This window comes from Vicia villosa, linkage group LG4 (genome assembly GCF_029867415.1).
Source record: "Vicia villosa cultivar HV-30 ecotype Madison, WI linkage group LG4, Vvil1.0, whole genome shotgun sequence".
Classification (NCBI taxonomy): domain Eukaryota; kingdom Viridiplantae; phylum Streptophyta; class Magnoliopsida; order Fabales; family Fabaceae; genus Vicia; species Vicia villosa.
The window spans coordinates 139244397-139260902 of record NC_081183.1 but is presented as its reverse complement, the minus strand read 5'-3'; the positions used below and the strand labels follow the sequence as shown (position 1 = coordinate 139260902).

The following is a 16506-nucleotide window of genomic DNA, read 5'->3' as shown; positions in this document are numbered from 1 at the left end:
TTTTTAAATCTTAAATAGGCACATGTTATGAAATACAAAGAAGTAAATTTTACATTGATTTGTTTTAAATTTCTAAAAAGTTTATTAACAACAACTAAAATAAGCTATTGAAGGTTGAATTATCTACCAAGATTAATTTTTAAACCTTGGTAATATTTTTATTGTTATAAAATTAATGAAAAGCAATGAAGTAGAATAGGATAGATGCATGGGAGAAATAGAACATAAAAGAAATAGTATTATATTATTTCAAGTCTACTTTGAATTGCTCATTAATATTTACATCAATAAGCAATTCATATCTAGTCTCATGTTCATCATGGTGTTGAGCATTATGTATATTAACTGCAGTCCTCAATTACAATCCCTTTTCCCCCTTCTCGTGTTTTCCTTCACTATATCACCTCTCTTTTCATTTTGATAAACCATGTCTAGAACTTTTTTAGGTTGTAATTTTGTCCTACCTTTTCTTTGGTAGCTACATTATGATGTCCTTTAAGTTTTAAACATCGGTCGATGTAGTGACCCATACACATGCAATGACTATAAAATAAAGATAAATTCTCATACTCAGTTACACACAAATTATTAAAAACCTTATATATTTTTCTCTCTCCACTAATGTCATGTGATGTAGTAGTTCCCAATCACGAGCTCTCTAAGAAACTATTAAAAAACAAATTATTTAAAGAATTTTTTTATAAAATAGTTTATTTTTTATTTTTTTCTTAAACATATGGAATGTTTTGAAAACTATATCTTAATAAAACTATAAATAACAAAATTTCAATATATGCTACTTTTATAGTGTGAATTTTTTTTTTACAATATTTCTATATTAGATTTTTAAATATGGAATTTTATTATAGAGGAAGTTATACGATATGTTGTTGTAAAATTGTTTAAACGATATTTTTTGTTGGACGAAATGTATTTTTCCGTAATAGATTAATGTAAATATGAGTTTTTAGGCATCAAAAATATGTGGAAAAGAAAAAAGTAGTGTAAAAAATTCATCAAATTAAATATATTTTAAGTAGATACTAGCAAAACTTTAATATAAATATCTTTATCTTTTTGTTATGTCTTTTTTTATTCATTTTTCACTATAATTAAAATTGAAACTATATTGAATAGGTTTTCATAAAATTATTATCAAGAAATATTTTTAAAGAAATTTAATTATTTTATTGTATTAAAAGTAAAACCTATAAATTGGTAATCCAAAATTGCTATTTCAATAATGCTATAAAAAGACGCATCAATAAAAAATTTCCTTATATTTATTGTAATATTCTAATTTTTCATTAAGAGATTAATGATATGAATTTCATTTAGTTGAGATGGAACCAAGTGGCATTATGGTAAATAAAGTTTAGTTGGGGGATACTTTAGTCTTTGCACTCTATCTAAGTCTTAAGGATTGTTTGGTTTTGGAACAATTCTGATTTTTAGAAGCCAAAAACAGAATTGTGGAGAGTAGAAGAGGAAGAAACGTGAAACAAGAAGGAAGGAGAGGAAGACCCATTGCCAACTTCAACTTTCAGCCTTGCATGCACCTTTGATCCATCAACCTTCATCATCTACTTCTGATTTTCAGAGCTTCTTCCTCAGCTTAATCAGGTGAGTCTCATAGATAGAAACTTGGGGAAACTTTTGGGGTTTATGTCAATGTGAGGGATTAAGGGATTGAGAGTATGTGTTCTACAATCCTTATTCATGCATGTTTAAGACTCTATTCTAGTAGTAATTCGTGTATGTACATTTACCATGTCTTATTGCTCCATCAAGAATGATTGCATGTAAGATTTTGGGGTTTGGGGACCCCAAACGCGTTCTGCATTTTTGCTGATTTTGCAGAGTTCGCTGCAGCGAACTTTCATTCGCTGTAGCGAATGATTCGCTGTAGCGAACTGTGTAGCGAATAAACCTGGGAGTTGAATTGATTTATTCGCTGTAGCGAACTTTCCTTCGCTGTAGCGAATCGGGGCTTCGCTGGAGTTCGCTGTAGCGAACTGACCTGGGTTTGAAGAAGTTTAGCTTCTGTTTGAGTTCGCTGTAGCGAACAGGAGTTCGCTGTAGCGAACTAGTCTGATGCAGAATTGATATTTCTCCCATTTGAGTGCAGTTTCGTTTTGTATCGGAATCGAAGGCCTCTTATGACTTGTATGGCATTCTAATATGTGTTTTAATTATATAAGACCATGATATGACTAAAATCCCTTGGATATGCTTGTATGTGTGAAATACAAATTGTGTGGATTATATTGTGGCATAATTATTTTTATGATTTCGTTTGTTCCGATTGAACATTCGTATGTGATTGCCTGTGTGATGGCTTATACCGTGCTGTGTGATCTCGGTGTTTTGTGTATGCTTGAATCAGAGTAAGCTTAAGCCACTAGGTGGTAAGTCCTGTTTATGGACTTAGTTCCATCATAACCGTTGCGATGTGCTTGTGAGGGCCTACGGGGCGTATCCCACTCGACGTTAACTCATCTGCGTTCTCGGTATGTTTTGCACACCTGAGCTACCATTGCGATATGCTTGTGAGGGCCTACGGGGCGTATCCCACTCGATGTTAACATATCGGCGTGCTTGGTATGGTGGAGAAGTAATGCCACGTAGGTAATATTACTTCCGATTCACCTCTAGTGATGCACGTAGGCAATATCACTAGGCTTTCGCCCGGTGGGCTCGTATTGTCAAGATGGCTTAATTGCACTCGATGTTAACTCATCTGCGTATGGACAGTGATGGGGTTGGACGCCATTTAGGCAATGTCACGGCTGTAACTCATCTCAGATGATTTCCATTTAGGAGGAGTATCCAATTAGTCTTGCGATGTGCTTGTGCAAGTCTCTTGATGCGATGTACGGGTGTAACCCACCGAGGGTGTGGTTTGGCAGCCTAGGTAGACAGGCAGATTCTACTCCTGGATTCCTCGTACATGGGTACGGGTCTGCATACTTGTTTGTGATGGCGTTGAGCCTGTTGTTGTTGATGCCTTCTTGGATAGTTATGGGACTTCCATTGATGGTGTATCCTTGTTTGTACTTGTACCTAGCCGTGAGGTAACCCGGATTCTCGGTGAATTTGTTGATTGCATGTTCCCTGTAGAACTGAGTGAACCCGTAAGATAGGGAGACTCACTGAGATTTAGTAATCTCACCCCATTCCAATTATTCTTTTTACAGGTGGTTCGAGGCAGGATTGAGGCAAGGGTAAGATGACTTAGCTTCGAGTTGACGTTTCTTGGCGATGTATTTCATTGTAGTCTATGATCTTTTGTATTTCCGTCTTTTGTACTATGGATATGTATTTGTATTAGTTGGAACTCATGTATTTTGGCCATGACAGTTTGGGCTTTTATACTTGTACTTATACATTATCTATTCCGCTGCTTATGTTTATGATTTTCGAGTACCATTTTAATGCCATATACGTATATCCTAGGCAATGTATGTATGGGGTGTTACAGTTGGTATCAGAGCAGGTCGATTCTCGGCTTTGCCACGAAACATCATAAGACAGCATAATTCTGCCTCATATGTGTAGTGTCGGCATGATTCCTTATGTCTTACTTATGGCATTAAGCCTGATCAACTTGATTCCGTGTGTAGGACAAACAGGAAGATGGCTGAACAACGCAGAGGTCCCCGAAGGCCCAGGACGAGGAATGTGGAGACTGAGCCTGGAACTGAGAATGCGGGTGTGCCTTGGGTGCAGTTAATGCAACAGATGCAACAGCAGAATCAGATGATGATGCAGATGATGCAAGGCATGCAAGGGCAACAACCAATCGCTCCTGCTCCTACTCCTCAAGCTGCAGCAGGGCCTGATTTTCGCGCCTTCTTTCGGATGGATCCGCCAGAGTTCTTGGGTGGCTTAGATCCTGTGATTGCTCATGATTGGTTGTATGGCATGGAAATGATATTCCAGGATATTCAGTGCACCGAGGAAGAGAAGGTGATCTTTGCTGCTCAGAAAATGAAGGGACCAGCAGGAAGATGGTGGAATACGGAGTCTACGTATTTCACTAACCGAGGGATTCCTAAGGATTGGAAACATTTCAAGACAGCTTTCTTGGAGAAGTACTACCCCAACAGTGTGCGTGCTTTGAAGGAGCGTGAGTTTCAGTCCTTCAAACAAGGCAACATGTCGGTGTCTGAATATGCTGAGAAGTTTGAGGACATGGCTGCCTATTCCTGACAAGCAGCTTATGCACCAGATGAGTTGTGGAAGATTGATCAGTTCCTTATGGGGCTGAATGCTGATATTTTACACAGCGTGTCTCAAAGGGAGTTTACTACCTATGCTGAGTGTTTGAGGCAATGCTATGTTGCTGAGAACACATTGAAGAGAGTCCAAGATGAAAGAGAACAGAATAAGCCAGTTCGTAGGGAACAAGGAAGGTCGGGACAGCATTTGAAACCCGGCAATTCTCCAGCTATGAAGAAACAGGTCTATGGAGATCGCTCTACTCAGCCTCCCCGATGTGGTAGATGCAAGGCAAACCACTTTGGGAATTGCAAGCCAGATCTTGTGAAATTTTATAAGTGCAATCAGTTGGGACATTTTGCAACGGAGTGTACAGCCCCAGATGTTCCTGAAAAGACTAAAGGTCGTGTTTACACCTTGGACGCTAGGAAGGCTCAAGGAAACACCAATCTTGTTGCTGGTACGTGTTATGTCAATAATCAACCCTTGTTTGTGCTAGTTGATTGTGGGGCGACACATTCTTTTATTTCTTATCCTTGTGTGCGGAGGCTCGGTTTTGAGACGAGTCTTCTTCCTAATCCTATGTTTATCTCATCGGCTACGGACGATATGGTAAAAGCTCGGGAAATTTGCAAGGAGTGTTCTATTACCTTCAATGGTCGTAGATTCGTGATTGATCTCATTTGTCTACCTCTTAAGAAGATCGATGTAGTACTTGGTATGGACTGGTTGTCACCTAACTCAGTGTACATCGGTTGTAAAGAGAAGGCTATCTTCATTCCTGCTGAGGAGACTACACCAACCGATGCCATTGAACGTCTTCTTGAAGGTACAGTTAACATGCTCAATTACCTTTTTGCTCAAGAGAAGTCTTTCCTTTTGGTTCATACGTCGGACTCCAAAGATAAGAGGAGTATTTTGGAGATTCCGGTTGTGTGTGAATTTTCCGATGTATTTCCGGAGGATGTTACTTCTCTTCCGTCGGAGAGGGACGTTGAATTCTCTATTGATCTTGTTCCGGGTACCGCTCCAGTTTCGACCGCCCCTTATAGGATGTCTCCTGCAGAGCTAAGAGAGTTGAAGGGTCAGCTAGAAGAGTTGTTGGCGAAACACTTCATTCGTCCTAGTGTTTCTCCATGGGGAGCTCCAGTCTTGTTAGTGAAGAAGAAGGATGGTAGTATGTGTTTGTGCATCGACTATCGTCAGCTGAACAAGGTAACCATAAAGAACAAGTACCCTCTACCGCGGATTGATGACCTTCTAGATCAATTGAAGGGAGCCTGTGTGTTCTCGAAGATTGACCTAAGGTCGGGATATCATCAGATTCTGGTTAAGAGTTTGTGTCATACCCTAATTTTTGACCCCCCTGAGATGGCATATCTTCAGGATCTTTCATCAGGTCAAGACAAGTACCCAGAGCAGTCATTTCTCCATCTGGTACCTAATCGAGGATGCTCAAAGACAAGAAAGCTCAGGCAAAGGATCAATCAATACAAAGATTAGTCTCTAATACAATCATGGGGCTCAAAAACTTCACTTTTCTCATCTATGATTGATTAGACATCCAATCATATGAGTACAGGTTTACTCAGGTCACCAGACTAGGGTTTTGAGCCTATCAAGGACTAAAATCAGGGATCACATTTGGGAAACCCTAAAAAAAACCTCAGAGGGTCATTCAAAGACATCAATCATCTTCAAATAACTCATATGACAAGATCTACTAGACATCACACTTCAATTCAAAGTCTACAGTCATTATTTTCACATGGTCGACAAATTAGGGTTTTGACCTAATTCACCAAGATAGTTGACTTCTGATCAGGGCATGAATCCAAAACTCAAGACATGATTCAAGGATCTCTACTACCTCAATATAATCCATTTACATCATTCATTTGAGGAAAAGATATTGTTTCTACACAAAAGCCCAAAAATTCACTTTGTCAGGAAAAAGTCAACTGTGAAGGATCATCATTGACTTTTAAGGTTTTTGGTCAAAAAATGACTTTCAAAGATCAATATCATCAATATATGGATATCAAAGTCATTTGACCAAAGAAATTCAAAGAAATTCATCAAGGAGCGAAAAGTCGGGAATTAGGGTTTTTGAAGGCATGGTGAGATCTCAAAATTTCACCTACACAACTCAAAAAACTTCCAACATGAAAGTTGTAGATCTTGCCAAATAAAACAACATCTTACAAGGGAACTTTTTTCAAAAGATCAACCATTTATGAATGTCATACCCTAATTTTTGACCCCCCTGAGATGACATATCTTCAGGATTTTTCATCAGGTCAAGACAAGTACCCAGAGCAGTCATTTCTCCATCTGATACCTAATCGAGGATGCTCAAAGACAAGAAAGCTCAGGCAAAGGATCAATCAATACAAAGACTAGTCTCTAATACAATCATGGGGCTCAAAAACTTCACTTTTCTCATCTATGATTGATTAGACATCCAGTCATATGAGTACAGGTTTACTCAGGTCACCAGACTAGGGTTTTCAGCCTATCAAGGACTGAAATCAGGGATCACATTTGGGAAACCCTAAAAAGCCCCAAGGAACCATTCAAAGACATCAATCATCTTCAAATAACTCATATGACAAGATCCACTGGACATTACACCTCAATTCAAAGTCTACAGTCATTATTTTCACATGGTCGACAAATTAGGGTTTTGACCTAATTCACCAAGATGGTTGACTTTTAATCAGGGCATGAATCCAAAACTCAAGACATGATTCAAGGATCTCTACTACCTCCATATAATCCATTTATATCATCCATTTGGGGAGAAGATTTTATTTTTACACAAAAGCCCAAAAATTCACTTTGTCAGGAAAAAGTCAACTGTGAAGGATCATCATTGACTTTTAAGGTTTTTGGTCAAAAAATGACTTTAAAAGATCAATATCATCAATATATGGATGTCAAAGTCATTTGGCCAAAGAAATTCAAAGAAATTCATCAAGGAGCGAAAAGTCGGGAATTAGGGTTTTTGAAGGCATGGTGAGAACTTAAAATTTCACCTACACAACTCAAAAAACTTCCAACATGAAAGTTGTAGATCTTGCAAAATAAAACAACATCTTACAAAGGAACTTTTTTCAAAAGATCAACCATTTATGAAGTTTTGGAAATTTTGAAGTTTAGGTCATAAACACTTAGAAATTTTTCTAAGTGTTTTAACCTAGTTTTCATCCAACTTTGGGCTCATTTTTCACAAATTTCCCAAATGATTCTGAAGAAGACATAAACTAATGAATTGAAGTAGATGTTTAGGGCTTTCCAAATTGTGTTCAACCTTCTCCAAATTCAAATTGAGCTAAGAGTTATGCTTGTTCAAAGTTGGCCTCATGAAGTAAAATTATAGGTCATGTGCAAATTGGACTTTGCAAATTTTGTGCAAATAACCTCTCTTATGGATGCTACACGACCCATAACACATCTGGAACCATGCCATACATCCATTTTCATCATTGCATAAGGATTAGAGAAGATTCCAAAAACAAAGGCATGTGATTATGTAATGATTGCATTTTTGAATTTATGACAAATTGGTGATTCATCAAAGGAATCTTCTCCCAACCAATTGGAGCTCATTTCTGCAGCAATTTGGTCCCCTAAGATCAAGCAAAACCGATGGCTAGGGAGTGGTATCAAAGAGCTCATCATTGCACTTGGGATATTCTTTGAATTTCTTCATGGCTAAGAAACCAAACTCACTACACTAAGCAAGCTTACTATGATCAATTACTCTGAACCAATTCCCTATAAATAGAGGCCTCTTTCTCATTCAGAAAAGACACCAAAGCAACCATATTACTTGCTTTCTCTTTCTCCTCTCTTGTTCATTGTTTTTCAAAGTTCTTTGGCAAGAAGAATCGATTTCTTCAAACCAGAGCTTATCTTTGGAAAGTGAGCATTCTAACATCTCAAGGGAGGTCATTTGAGGTGATCCAAGCACCTGGATCACTTCTGTAAGTGGAGGAACACCATTGTTGCTCTCACTTTGGAGCATTTGCAGTTGGAGGTCCATGGAGTGATTCAGGAGGTTTCAAGCCAAGCCAATCATCTAGACACACTCCTCAGGTCATAGTGAAGCTAACCAGATGGCTGCAGCTCATCTGTAACTCCAAATTCAACAACCTCCATGTTCACTTGAAGCTGAAATCGAGGGAGGTCCATAGAACAATTCAGAAGGATTCAGGCTACAATAAGTATCCAGTTAGCATCATTGAGTCTCAGGGAAGCTATTGAGATCATTCATTCAAGCTCAGTTGCTCTCAATCACCCTCACGACCTTCAGTTTCAGAGGTAAGTTTCTGAACTCCCTCTCTTTAATTTAAGTACTCTTTGTGAAATAGCTCGATTCTATCTTGTTCAACATCATCAGAGGATTGAAAACCCTCTATCATCATCCATTTATCTTTCAGTATAGTCATTTAATTTAATTTTGAAATTTTAGGGTTCTTCACGATTTCTGGTAAATTAGTTAGATGTAGTTAATGATAGTTCATGTTAGTTACATATTTAGAATCGTGAGTGAATTTAGAGCAAGTTTCATGTTTACATCATTGCAAATGGTTGAGAAACGAGTGAGTTCAGAAATTCAAAATCATGGAGCTTGAGGTTGAAGACGAAGATGGTGGTGGCGCGCAAATTTGAATTCTCAGGGGAGAGTTTATTTTATTTTGAATGATATGCGTGTTATTAACGACTGAACAACTTGCCCTAGTGGCCACACATGCGCTCTTAGTCTCCTCATGCCACAAGTCTGGGGTTCGAATCCCCCTCGCCCCAGACTTTTTGTTCCTTTTATTTTTTTTTATGGTTTTACTACTTGTTTGAAAATATAATGAATTGAATGCAAGTTACTAACACTGAGCGCGCGCTGGCCCAGTGGTTTGGTTTTGGGTATGTGACCTAAAGGGCGTGAGTTCAACCCCTCTAGGTGACAAAATCATATTTTTTATCACTTTTCACACTAAATTTCTTCACAACTTCACACAATTATTTAACCTATCAAATTAAATCATTTTCACTTCATTTTTCACACACTTGTTATTTAATATACCTATTTTATGTATAATCAAAAAAATCATAAAAATATTATTTAATTCATATATTTTTATTAGGTATAAAATAGTATGTTTTAAGTGTTTTATTAAATACTTTAAATATATGTTTCCATTTTGTTTTAACCTAATTATTTGTGTGAATAATTTTATGATAAAACCCTAATTGTTTAGGTCTTAATTAAGTAAAAATCTTTATTTTTACTTTAATTAAGTTGACTTTTGTCAATTCTCAAAACTATTTTCAATCTCTGATTAAATCAAATGATTAAGGTTTTCAAACAACAAAACCTCATATCATTCCAAATCATTTTCAAATTTCTGTTATAACCAGTACTGTAAAGTACTGGGCCTCTAATAGAGTGTAAGTCCCAAAAACCTTCTCTTCTTAGCTTGTTTTCAAAACTGTATTTTCAAAATCTTCTTTCTGTTTTCAAAACATTCTTCTGGTATTTGAAGGGCATTATTCCCGGTGAAACTCTTCAGATACCTATGTGACCTTTGTCCATCTTCACTTCTTCTGTTTTAAAAAACCATTAACTGTTTATCATATATATATTCAACTGTTATCAACAAAACAACAAAAATACTGTTGAGGCTCTGTACATACTTCTTCAATGGCCTCCACTCCATCCAGGTTAGGCTTTACAAGCTTTCAATTTACAGTCTTTGTTTAAATTACTGTCAAATATAAACTATGCATATATTAGCTTAGAACTGCGTTTGAGTATAAACCTTAGGACAGCTAAACTATATATATATATTAGGAATATGACCTAGGATTGAGAATGTCTTCCCGGTGAAGGCTCTTTCCTAATTAGAGATCCGTAGTTCAAACCCCCAAGATGAATTATTCCCGGTGAAACATCTTGGCAAAAACCTTAGAATCCAAATAATAGGACACATCCACCCAAAGAGGAATTATTCCCGGTGAAACCTCTTACCCATTTGCTTAGAGCCAAAATAAGTTCGAAACTACATAGCTTTCTCTTGTGCTATAACAAGGACCCTCGATTAGCCTCCTCTTGGGCTTTGTACAAGGACCCACAGGCTTCTTAAAAGCATTTCCAGCTTCCTCTTGAGCTTGTATACAAGGACCCATCAGGTTTCTTATAAACATAGGAACAGGTCTTTAGTCACCTTTTAGCCTACCCTGGTGAGTTTCTTCCAATTTAAACCAGACTTTAAACAAGCTAAGTTTGTCTCAATTTTGCATTGAGTACATTTTTGGAATGAGAGACATGGACAGTCTCTGTCACCCTTATCTTCATCAATCTTCCTTAGCAGAGTCTAGGATCCATGTTTGATCATCCTCAGTATTGAGTCAGCCTTCATCTTGGGCTTTAAACAAGAAGTCTCACTAGATAATCTTTCTGCCAATCCTTTCATCCCTTAATAATTAATGGAGTGCTACCCAAATCAATCACTGAGTCAAAACCCCTGGAAAGGGTTAGCCTCCAACATCTGTCTAAAATGTCAAAATCCCTGGAAAGGGTTAGCTTCCACACATTCTTTCATTTTTAATATAAACCCCTGGAAAGGGTTAGCCTCCAACATCTCTCTAAAATGTCAAAATCCCTGGAAAGGGTTAGCTTCCACACATTCTTTCATTTTTAATATAAACCCCTGGAAAGGGTTAGCCTCCAACATCTCTCTAAAATGTCAAAATCCCTGGAAAGGGTTAGCTTCCACACATTCCTTCATTTCAACAAAACCCCTGGAAAGGGTTAGCCTCCAAAATTAATTAATAAATAATTTCATTCTCTTAGGAGATAATTTCCCCAAAAGAGTCAAAACCCCTGGAAAGGGTCAGCCTCCAAAAAACATGATAAAGTCAGTCTTTTAACAGACAAATTCACCAGCTGAGTCAAAATCCCTGGAAAGGGTTAGCTTCCAAAAGAAAAACAGTCTTTTAATAAATAAAACCTCCTCAGTAGAGTCAAAACCAACAAAAACAGTTAGCCTCAACCTTGGGCTTCATACAAGGCACCCAAACAATAAAACTCCCCAGTCAAGAGTCAGCCTCAACCTTGGGCATTGTACAAGGCAGATAATAGAGTCTCCCCAGTGAGTCCTTCATCACTCAGTAGCCACAACCTTGGGCTTTGTACAAGGCAGATAAACCATATCTTTCATGTGTCAAAGATTCCTAACACTTAGGATCTTTCCCCATATAGTCATCCATACTTAATTCATTTAAGAGTCCGCCACAACCTTGGGCTTTGTACAAGGCAGAAAATAATGTTTTCCCCTAGCTAGAGTTAGCCACAACCTTGGGCTTTGTACAAGGCACATAAAATAGAGTCATTCATTCAATTATCCTCAACAGTTAGCCACAACCTTGGGCTTTGTACAAGGCACACAAATAGAGTCTCCCTAAGTAGAGTCAGCCTCAATTCTGGGCTTTGTACAGAACACAAAAATACCCTGTAATTAATTCCCAGTGGAGTCATCTCCCAGAGTCAATAATATTAATTAATCAATCAAAAAGCCTCAAGCTTGGGCCTCATACAAGCCAGCTAAAGTCAAATCTTTTATACAGTAGATAGACATAGCTTATCTCCATAGAGAGATATTTTTACTACTCTACCACATTCAAACAAACAAACATTTCAAATTTCAATTTCAATCAAAGTCTCCCATTTAGGACTCTGAAAGACATGCTCTGGCACATCCCCAGACTTGTACACTTTCCCTAATTTGGACGAGCAACTTTCTTTCATTTAAGAGGCATCTGACTGGCATACTTGCACACACAAGTAAGGTCCCCCTCTTGAATGAAATGAATCCAGTTATTCTGTCACTCCTTCAAAATGTTTATGGTAGAATAGTACAAATACCTCTCTGTAGAGATGATTTCATGTCTCTTTACTGTAAACAGAGATTTAATTCCAAGCTTCAACCTTGAGCTTCAAGCAAGGCACCAAAAACATTAATTTCCCTAGTTAGTTCCCCGAACTACATTAAGCTCTGACTTCCACTAGGGATATGTAGGCATGAGGTTCACAAGGAATCTCAGCGAGCTAATAAAATACCAAAAATAGTCAGTTTGTCTGTCTGTCTGTCTTTTAAAATCAATTCAATTCTCTCTCCTAATACAAAGGAGAAACTTTCCCAATCATTAGCAATAAACACAAACACAATGACACAGAGCAGGTTCCTGTAGAGTACTACAGATATGTAGGGTGTTTAAACACTTCCCTATGTATAACCGACCTCCCGGACTCCAGAATTTCTAGTCTAGGTGTAAATCCCCACACTTAGCAAACTCCTAGGGTTTAGTTGAGATCTTTTTTTCCCTTTCCTACTCGTAGGACCAATAAGAAAGTTCGTGTGATATCGTAGGAAGAACTGAAATAAAATTCATCCCACCACGGGCGCATTCTCCTTCCAAATTTCGCGTGAAGGGTTTAGCGTGCCGTCCTCCCAAGTGAAACGGGGAGGTAAAAGAAAACGACCACCACAGAAAAATGGCGACTCTGCTGGGGATATAAGTGTTAAAAACCTTGGTTTTTCATCCAAACCAATGGTTGACCTGTTGCTGGTCCAGCCCCAATGAGGAATTAGGGATGCCAAATTCCCCCTCAAACAAGAGAGGTCCTGCCTAACCTCTGTGTCATTTCATGTGTTTGTTGCATATATATTTGTTTACTTTGTTTATTCTGTATCGGGAAAGGGCTTGATTCCCCCTTGTGGTGAGAAATCCTATACCCGGATTTGAGTGCAACATAAGATAGGATGGAGGATGTCTTCCCGGTGAAGGCCCTCTAATCTTGGTTTCCAAGTCTACTCTTGGGATTTGCCTGGCTGGTTGTGATTAACTGCGCCACTGCATTCCGAGACTGATTTGTACCAGGAGGACCTAGAAACACATTAACCCCACTTAAAGCCTTTTTTTTAGGACGTAGAGCGGTGATTACGGAAGTAATTGTCACGCAGATACTACACTCAGAGAAAACTCTCTTATAGATACCAATCAACGTATCTTTAAGGTTGAGCAAAAACTTTGAGACCCCTAGAACCCGTTCTACAGGTACAAAAATCATTAACCTTAGTTTACCATTGGGGCGGGAGACTGCGTTTTGACTTCATGACCACTATACCCTTCAACGCCATGTTTGTTTAAAACTCTTGTGTGTGCATTCATGCATTCATGCATCATTCATTAATAAACAACTAAAAACAAAACAAAAAGAGTCTTTTTCGAGTCGTTTTTCAAGGAAACTAAATAACGAACGTTTTTGAACTTCATAGAAAGAGAGAAACGGAGAAAGGACTTAAGGATCTATACCATGGATTATGGGAGAAAGAGAGCTAGGAAATACACCTTCAAGATTCCCCAGGTCGAGGAACTGGGAAAGCTCGGAAAACTGGTGGTCAACCCCCAGGCTTTCAAGGAGAAGTATGGAAAACTTCTGCCTTTGCTCAATACCAACATAGTAGATGGAATCCTTCCCACCTTGGTACAGTTTTACGATCCAACGTATCACTGCTTCACCTTTCCAGATTATCAGCTCATGCCTACGTTAGAGGAGTACTCTCGTCTGATTGGAATACCCATGTACGCGCAAGATCCGTACTCCGGTTTGGAAAAGAATCCTGACGACATTATCATTGCTGCAACTACTCCTTTGAACGTAGTCGACATCAGAACTCATATGGTGAGTAGAGGAGGAATTCAAGGATTGCCCTCCAAATTCCTGTTTGATCAAGCTCGGTACTTCGTCAGCATCCAAGATATGAGCGCTTTTGAGGAAGTCTTGGCTTTGCTTATCTACGGATTGTTTTTGTTCCCTAACATTAACGATTTCGTCGACATCAATGCAATTAAGATCTTCTTAATTGGAAATCCAGTTCCAACCTTGCTTGCGGATGCTTATCACTCTGTGCATTCAAGAAACCTGCAGCGAGGAGGATTAATGACATGCTGCGTACCGTTGTTATACGAATGGTTCGTTTCGCACCTGCCAAAGTCTAGCACTTTCTGGAACATGAGGGATGGCCTTTACTGGTCACAGAAAATCATGTCTCTCACTCATACAGACCTTGATTGGTGTAGTCCTGACAACGACGAAACCAAGATCATCTTCAGTTGCGGAAATTTTCCCAACGTACCCCTTATTGGAACTAAGGGAGGAATTAGTTACAATCCAGCTTTAGCCCGTCGTCAATACGGCTATCCCATGAAAAATATTCCAAGTAACATCCAATTGGAGGGTCTGTTCTTTAAGAACATCGACGATCATGGCAACATGCTGAAGAAGGAAATTGTCCAAGCCTGGCGTCTTATTCACAGTAAAGGGAGAAGATTGTTAGGAAAACATCTTTGCATCTCCCTGGATCCTTACCTTCAATGGGTACGCGTCAGAGCATTCAAGCTCAGGATGCCATATCAACATCAAGAACCTATTCCCCTAAGGGAACCAATTTGCCTTTTCTCCACCGATGTTGAAAAACTGCAAGCGGCATTAAACAAGGTATGCCAAGAAAGGAATGCTTGGAGGAACAAGTATCGAATTGTCAACACGGAAAATGTTGAGATTCAAAACATCCTAAGAAGGAAGGATGAGTTACTTGAAGTACTCGATCGACAAGTGACACAATCGTCACTTTCTCATCATATCCCTCCTGCTTCCTGGATCATCGATCAGCTCACGTCAGAGAACGCTCAGCTCAAGAAACAAAAGAAGATGTTAGAACGTGAAGTCGGCTCATCATCAAAGTTTTAGAGTCCTTTCTCTCAGTTTCTCTGTATTTCCATTTCCAAAATGTGTAAAAACGGCGTTTTCGCTTAATTAATAAAAGTTTGATGTTTCATAACGTAATTATGGTGTTTCCTTGAAAAATAATAACTTAATTGCATATCATACATCGCTTTAGTCGTATGCACTGACACGAGAATTGTCGCGGATCTAATAGTCACTTTCCTTTCTCCAGAAAGAGAGGAGGAGAAGGAGGTGAACCAAGACTTTCAAGCTGTCTCATCCATACAACACTCGTTCAAGTCGCAAGAAAAGAATGGAAGACTTTGAGCAAGAGAATGAAGAACTCAGGGAAGAGATTAATACTCTCAAAGGTACTGTTGAAAGGCTCAATAGTATGGTGGAAGCCCTGGTAGTTGCGCAGAATCGACCAACGCCAGAAGAACCACAAAGGACTGTGGTTTCCGAGATTGTCTCTACTCCTATTCCTCAGTATACCATGCCGCCTGATCGACCTTGGGGCATGCCGTATAACTTTACTCCAGAAGGGTACATACCTCCAGCTTCTGAAGCTCCAAAAGTCACCATGAATATGCGTCCACCAGAGGGTTACAAACCTCTGGAAATTGAAGTTCCAAGAGCGACGGCAATGGGTTTCACACAACAGAATGCTGAGATTCCAAGATCTGCTGTCATGACTTTTCCACGACCAATTATGCATACTTTTCCCCCGCAAGGCGGACAAGTATATCATCACGCTCCAAGTGAGGACGCTGGCGTGTATGAAAGATTGGACGAGTTCCAGGAACAGTTTCTGCAAATGCAGAAGGAACTCAAGACTCTCCGAGGACAAGATCTATTTGGGAAGAATGCTACAGACCTCTGTCTGGTTCCAAATGTTAAGATTCCTCACAAATTCAAAGTACCAGAATTCGAGAAATATAAAGGGAATTCAAGCCCACAAAGTCATCTTGTGATGTACGCTCGAAGAATGTCAACTCAGACTGATAATCAACAATTGCTCATTCATTATTTTCAAGACAGCCTGACTGGTGCTGCACTCAAATGGTACATGAACTTGGACAGTTCAGAGATTCGTACTTTTCGAGACCTCGGAGAGGCCTTCGTCAAACAGTATAAGTACAATCTGGATATGGCTCCTGACAGAGATCAACTCCGGGCCATGACTCAAAAGGATAGAGAAAGCTTCAAGGAATACGCTCAGAGATGGCGTGAAGTTGCTGCTCAAATTTGTCCACCACTTGAAGAGAAAGAAATGACAAAAATCTATCTCAAAACTTTGAGTCCATTTTACTACGGACGAATGGTTGCAAGTGCACCAAGTGACTTTACTGAGATGGTAAACATGGGTGTGCGTTTAGAAGAAGCAGTTCGAGAAGGACGCTTGAACAAAGAACCAGAATCTTCTGTTGGTCCAAGGAAGTATGGAAGTTCTTTCCAGAAGAAAAAGGATCAAGATGTCAGCAATGTCTTGC

At 38.9% G+C, this 16506-nt stretch overlaps 2 protein-coding genes across 2 annotated transcripts in view; both read left to right on the top strand.

The window, feature by feature from the left end:
- Positions 1 to 3774: 3774 nt before the first annotated feature.
- Positions 3775 to 4212, top strand: LOC131597963 (uncharacterized). Its single transcript, XM_058870620.1, has one exon. It carries the CDS (start codon positions 3775 to 3777, stop codon positions 4210 to 4212), a length of 438 nt encoding a protein of 145 aa, XP_058726603.1.
- A 48-nt stretch (positions 4213 to 4260) lies between these two features.
- The window catches only part of LOC131597962 (uncharacterized), a 74993-nt gene continuing 62747 nt past the window's right edge, over positions 4261 to 16506 (top strand). The window contains exon 1 of the mRNA XM_058870619.1: positions 4261 to 5305. Within this exon, the coding sequence (XP_058726602.1) occupies positions 4261 to 5305 (1045 nt within the window). The remainder of the gene's footprint in view (positions 5306 to 16506) is intronic.